Genomic DNA, 6,137 nt, shown 5'->3' with positions numbered 1-6,137 from the left:
TAGGGACTGTCATCTCTGTCTTTGAAAACTGTTTTAACTCTGAAATATTTTGATAAATTTGACGTGGCCAAGGATCCCTCAACAAAGATACTTTCAAGTTTTCTTTCTTTCTGTCTAATATCAGGAAGAGGTTCAACCCTTCCCTATCTCACACTCAGGACTTTGAAGGACACATATTAGTAAAACTCCATGTTTGTGAAGGGAATCAGTGAATGAGTCCTGGACTTTCACCCTATCCCTAAATCTTTCATTTTGATGGATGAATATCTAATTCGATCAGTTAATATTTAAGAAAGTCAAAAATCCAAACAGGATTAACTGGGTAGACATTAAGAATTCTAATCAAATGTAGCTCTCTCTGTCTCTCTGTTCAATCTAGCCTATTTCCCAGGCTGGAGTGGAGTGGTATAATGTCAGCTCACTGCAACTTCTGCCTCCTGGGTTCAAGCGATCCTCCTACCTCAGCCTCCCTATTAGCTTGGACTACAGGCGGAGACCACTGCATCTCACTGAAATTTTCAATAATGAGGCTGGGGCGGAGGCTCACACCTATAATCCCAGTATGATGGGAGGCCAAGAGGGGTAGATTGCTTGAGACTAGGAGTTGAAGACCAGCTTGGAAAACATAGCGAAATCCACTGTCTTTACAAAAAGTCAAAAAATAAAAGATGAGCTGGGTGTGGTGATGCATAACTGTGGTCCCAGCTACTTGAGAGGCTGAGGAGGAAGAATCCTTTGAGCTGGAAGGTCAAGGCTGCACTGAGCTGAGATCCCACCACTACACTCCAGGCTGGGTGACAGAGCAAGACCCTGTCAGAAAGAGAGTGAGAGAGGGAGAGAGAGAAAGAGAGAGAGAATGAGAGAAGGGAGGCAGGGAAAGAAGACAAGAAAGAAAGAAGGGAGAGAGAGTGGGAAAGAAAGAAAGAAGGGAGGGAGAGAGGGAAAGAAGGAAAGAAGAAAGAGAGAGAAAGAGAAAGCAAGCTTAAATAATGAAAAGAAAACAAATAGAACCTGTTCTAGGGATGCCCCATGAATGTTCCCAACAAGCTTATTTGTAGGAACTGAAAATGTGGGCATGTAGGCTTGTGACACTCCCATTCCCATTGTTTTAGAAACTTAAGGAATTAGTAATTTCCCCCAATGGTAGGAGGGGTTCGCTTTCAGGTTCCTCCACACTCACTAGTCACTGGATGGAACACTGGATAGAAAGGAAGGGCTAGTTGTGGCCCTGCTTCCTCACTGCTTCGGAGACTCTCATGCTGATGCAGCAGAGGCAGAATGCTGGCTTAATGGCCACTGAGTACAGAGCAGAATTGGACTAAACTGAGGGCTCTTTCACCATTGCCAGAGCAGTGACTTTGGCCCTGGGAGAAGATGAGATTGCATGGGCTTGGCCTGAGAGTGATGCCTTTTCTCTGGGTTTGTCCTCTGGAAGTTTTCCCTGCAGATTCATGAAGATGAGCATCCGGACTCCACTCAGACTCCTGGAGCTTGCGGGGCAGAACCTGCTGAGGGATCAAGCCTTGGCCATCTCCACCCTGGAGGAGCTGCCCACAGAACTTTTCCCCCCACTGTTCGTGGAGGCCTTCAGCAGGAGACGCTGTGAGGCCCTGAAGCTGATGGTGCAGGCCTGGCCCTTCCGCCGCCTCCCTCTGAGGCCTCTGATAAAGATGCCTTGTCTGGAGGCCTTCAAAGCTGTGCTCGATGGGCTTGATGCACTGCTTACCCAAGGGGTTCGTCCCAGGTGAGGTGGCCCAGGTGGGCTGGTGGGGAGGGCCCAGGTGTCCAACAGAAGGAACAGCTGGGTCATGAGAAGTGAGGAGGCCCAAGTGGGGGATGGTGGTGGTGAGGAAGCTGAGAGGACTTGGCCATTCACCAGCTCCTCAGGGAAAGCACTGCTCACCACACAAGGTCCATGGAGGTAAGAGGAACCTCTCCTCTAATGGCACTGAAAGGCACCATGAAAAGTGAGAACTGGGCCGGGCACGGTGGCTCACAATGTAATCCCAGCACATTGGGAGGCTGAGGTCAAGAGTTGGAGGCCAGCCTGTCCAACATGGTAAACCCCAACTCTACTAAAAATACTAAAATTAGCTGGGCATTGTGGTGGGTTCCTGTAATCCCAGCACATTGGGAGGCTGAGGTCAAGAGTTGGAGGCCAGCCTGTCCAACATGGTAAACCCCAACTCTACTAAAAATACTAAAATTAGCTGGGCATGGTGGTGGGTTCCTGTAATCCCAGTTACTTGTGAGGTTGAGGCAGGAGAATCATTTGAACCCGGGAAGCAGAGGTTGCAGTGAGGTGACCTCACACCACTGCACTCCAGCCTGGGTGACAGAGGGAGACTTGGTCTCAAAAAAAAAAAAATGTGGAAGTGGGCAGGATCCAAGGGGAAAACAGGGTGAAGAAAAGTCAGAGAGAGGGACAACAAGCAGGGAGGGGAGGAGCTGCTATCCAGGATGTGGAGTTTAAGTTCAGAAATGAGTTCTGAAATTCTCAGTCTCACCTCTATTTTCCCACAGGAGGTGTAAACTTCAAGTGCTGGATTTACAGGATGTCTGTGAGAACTTCTGGATGGTTTGGTCTGAAGCTATGGCCCATGGGTGCTTCCTCAATGCCAAGAGGAACAAAAAACCAGTGCAGGATTGTCCAAGGATGAGAGGACGGCAGCCCTTGACTGTGTTCATAGAACTTTGGCTCAAGAACAGGACTCTGGATGAATACCTCACCTGCCTCCTTCTATGGGTCAAGCAGAGGAGAGATTTACTACACCTGTGCTGTAAGAAGCTGAAAATTTTGGGAATGCCCTTCCACAATATCAGAAGCATCCTGAAAATGGTGAACCTAGACTGTATCCAGGAGGTGGAAGTGAATTGCAAGTGGATACTGCCCATCCTGACACAGTTTACCCCATACCTGGGCCACATGAGGAATCTTCAGAAGCTCGTTCTCTCCCACATGGATGTCTCTCGCTACGTTTCCCCAGAGCAGAAGAAGGAGATTGTTACCCAGTTCACCACTCAGTTCCTCAAGCTGTGCTGCCTCCAAAAGCTTTATATGAACTCTGTTTCTTTCCTCGAAGGCCACCTGGACCAGCTGCTCAGGTGAGGGAGAGTGGTGAGCTTTCTCTGCAGACCACAGCAGAGCCTGTTACAGTAAACACTAGTGGGCCTCTACTGTGAGCCAGCCTATGAGGATGAAACAGTGAAGGGGATACTAGAATGTCCATGCATTGTCCTGTTGGCGGCCCTGTCCTGAAATGGGTATCATGCAACCCTCCCAATAGAGGCAGAGGGATCAGCTAGGGGAGATGCTATAGAGAGGCTGCCATGCTAGGAAGCTAGCTACTGGAGGGTTCAGATCTAGTGAGGGTGCCTTTCTGGATTCTTCCTGAGGACGTGTGTCTAAGTTAAGATGAGGAAAATTGGCCAGGGGCGGTGGCTCATGCCTGTAATCCTAGCACTTTGGGAGTCTGAGGCAAGAGGATAGCTTGAGCCTAGGAGTTTAAGACCAGTCTGGGTAACATCCCAAGACCCCTGTCAGAAATGAATAAATAAAAGTAAAAACAAACAAGATAACTTTTTTTTTTCTGAGATGGATTTTCACTTTGGTCCAGGCTGGAGTGCAGTTGTGACATCTCAGCTCGCAGCAACTTCTGCCTCCCAGGTTCAAACGATTCTCCTGCCTCAGCCTCCCGAGTACCTGGGATTACACGCGTGGGCCACCACACCTGGCTAATTTTTATATTTTAAGTAGAGACAGGGTTTCACCATGTTGGCCAGGTTATTCTCCAACTCCTGATTTCAAGTGATCCACCGACCTTGGACTCCCAAAGTGCTGGGATTATAGGCGAGAGCTACCATGCCCAGCCAACAAGATAATTTTTAAGAAGATGATGTGAAGTAGGGAAGTGAAGTGGGCACTGAAGAGGGGAATGCTCAGCAAACCTGCACATGTCAGAAAATCAGCTTTGTGCCCCACAGTTTGGTGAACATGAATGATCCCATCTCTAATTCCCTGTTGTAAAAGTTTCTTTTGAGCTCCAGGTAAATTAATTACCTAGGAAATGTATGATTCTGAAACAGAGGGTCAGGGAGCAGGCACAAAGAATGGTGAAAGTGATAGATGGTTTGCTGATGATACAGGCGTGTCAGGGACGCCTGCAGCCCGCCCACCCCAGCTGATGTTGCAGGATCCTGTCTGGGTTTGTCCTTTATGCCTGCATCTCCACTGGGCTCCTGTGGCCCAGGGATGTGGTTTTCTGCCTGACAGATGAGGAAAGGGAGCTTTAGGGATTCTGTGAACTTGATCCATTCCTATAAATGATGGCGAAATGACTCAGCCTCAAATGGAATTATTTTTTCTCCTTTTTTTTTTTAATAGAGTCCCGCTCTGTCACCCAGGCTGGAGTGTAGTGGCATGATCTCTGCTCACTGCAACCTACACCTCCTGGGTTCAAGCGATTCTCCTCCCTCAGCTTCCCAAGTAGCTGGAATTGCAGGCTCCCGCCACCACACCTGACTAATTTTTGGATTTTTAGTAGAGAGGAGGTTTTGCCATGTTCACCAGGCTGGTCTCAAACTCCTGATCTCAAGGAATCCACCAGTCTCAGCCTCCCAAAGTTCTGGGATTACAGGTGTGAGTTACTGGGCCGGGTCTAAAGTGGAATTGACCTCGGTGGCAAAGCTCTTCATCACACATCATCCTAAGTGTTGACCATCAGGCCATGAGGATGATCCTGGACTTGGGCAAAATGGTCTCCATCCATTACCTTGAAGCCATTCCCCACCACCCTCCACTCACCCCTATGATTCCCGAGAATTAACTTCTTGCTCTCTCTCCCCAGCTGTCTGAAGACCTCGTTAAAGGTCCTCGCAATAACTAACTGTGTGCTTTTGGAATCAGACTTGAAGCATCTATCCCAGTGCCCGAGTATCAGTCAACTAAAGACCCTGGACCTGAGTGGCATCAGACTGACCAATTACAGTCTTGTGCCTCTCCAAATTCTCCTAAAAAAAGTTGCAGCCACCCTTGAGTACCTGAATTTAGATGACTGTGACATCATAGACTCCCAAGTCAATGCCATCCTGCCTGCCCTGAGCCGCTGCTTTGAGCTCAACACCTTCAGCTTCTGTGGAAATCCCATCTCCATGGCCACCCTGGAGAACGTGCTGAGCCACACAATCATACTCAAAAACTTATGCCTGGAGCTGTATCCTGCCCCGCGGGAGAGTTATGGTGCTGATGGTACTCTCTGCTGGAGCAGATTTGCTCAAATTAGGGCTGAGCTGTTGAAGAGAGTGAGGGACTTCAGGCACCCCAAGAGGATCTTGTTCTGTACTGACAACTGCCCTGACCGTGACGACAGGTCATTTTATGACCTGGAGGCAGATCAAGACTGCTGTTGAATGCCTGCCTATTTGGATGGATAAGTCAAACGCTTTCTTCTGGACACTTGGAAACTAAAACCTAGGTCTTAGGTACATCCTAAAGGGAGCACAGAACCCATCGTTTCACACATGGGCTCTGAAAGTGGGAAAGGAAAGGTGATCAAGCAGGGGCAGGACTTGGGGGAAATGTTGCCATGGATTTGATGGGACTTTGGGAACCTGTATCCTGTAGAGTCGAAAATGGGAATCTGAATGTCTAGAGTGGAATTCAGGCTTGAGAATACATGAGGGAGTTACTCTTGCATGGATGGTTGTAAAGAAACAATCAGAAATAAAGGAAAACTGAGCAGAATCTGTCTGGTGCCGTCTATTATTAAGTAACCTGTTTTCCAGTTTAAGCCTCAGGAATCTTCAGTTATTGATGGAAAAACAAAAGGCACTGACTGAGTTGTCCAATCAATAAGATGCAGCCCAAGAAAATCAAGGCATTTAAATGAAATTTGGTTATTGTAACCAGTTTCCTCCCATTCTTTTATTTGAGACAGAGTTTGACTCTTGTTGCCCAGGCTGGAGTTTAGAGTGCAATGGTGCCATCTCAGCTGACTGCAACCTCCACCTGGGGTTTAAATGATTCTCCTGCCTCAGCCTCCCAAGTAGCTGGGATTACAAGCATGCACCACCATGCCCAGCTAATTTTTGTATGTTTAGTAGAGACAGGGTTTCCTCACTATGTTGGCCAGGCTGGT

At 48.1% G+C, this 6,137-nt stretch overlaps 1 protein-coding gene across 1 annotated transcript; it reads left to right on the top strand.

Annotated features, from left to right (window-relative positions):
- Positions 1-1,451: 1,451 nt before the first annotated feature.
- On the top strand, positions 1,452-5,693 carry LOC129138211 (PRAME family member 11-like). Its single transcript, XM_054674691.2, has 3 exons — positions 1,452-1,744; positions 2,524-3,105; positions 4,848-5,693. Exons 1-3 carry the CDS (start codon positions 1,452-1,454, stop codon positions 5,407-5,409), a joined length of 1,437 nt encoding a protein of 478 aa, XP_054530666.1. The 3' UTR covers positions 5,410-5,693.
- Positions 5,694-6,137: the final 444 nt, after the last annotated feature.

Source organism: Pan troglodytes, chromosome 1 (genome assembly GCF_028858775.2).
Source record: "Pan troglodytes isolate AG18354 chromosome 1, NHGRI_mPanTro3-v2.0_pri, whole genome shotgun sequence".
Classification (NCBI taxonomy): Eukaryota; Metazoa; Chordata; class Mammalia; order Primates; family Hominidae; genus Pan; species Pan troglodytes.
The sequence above is the reverse complement of the archived record's forward strand: the minus strand, read 5'-3'. Positions and strand labels throughout refer to the sequence as shown.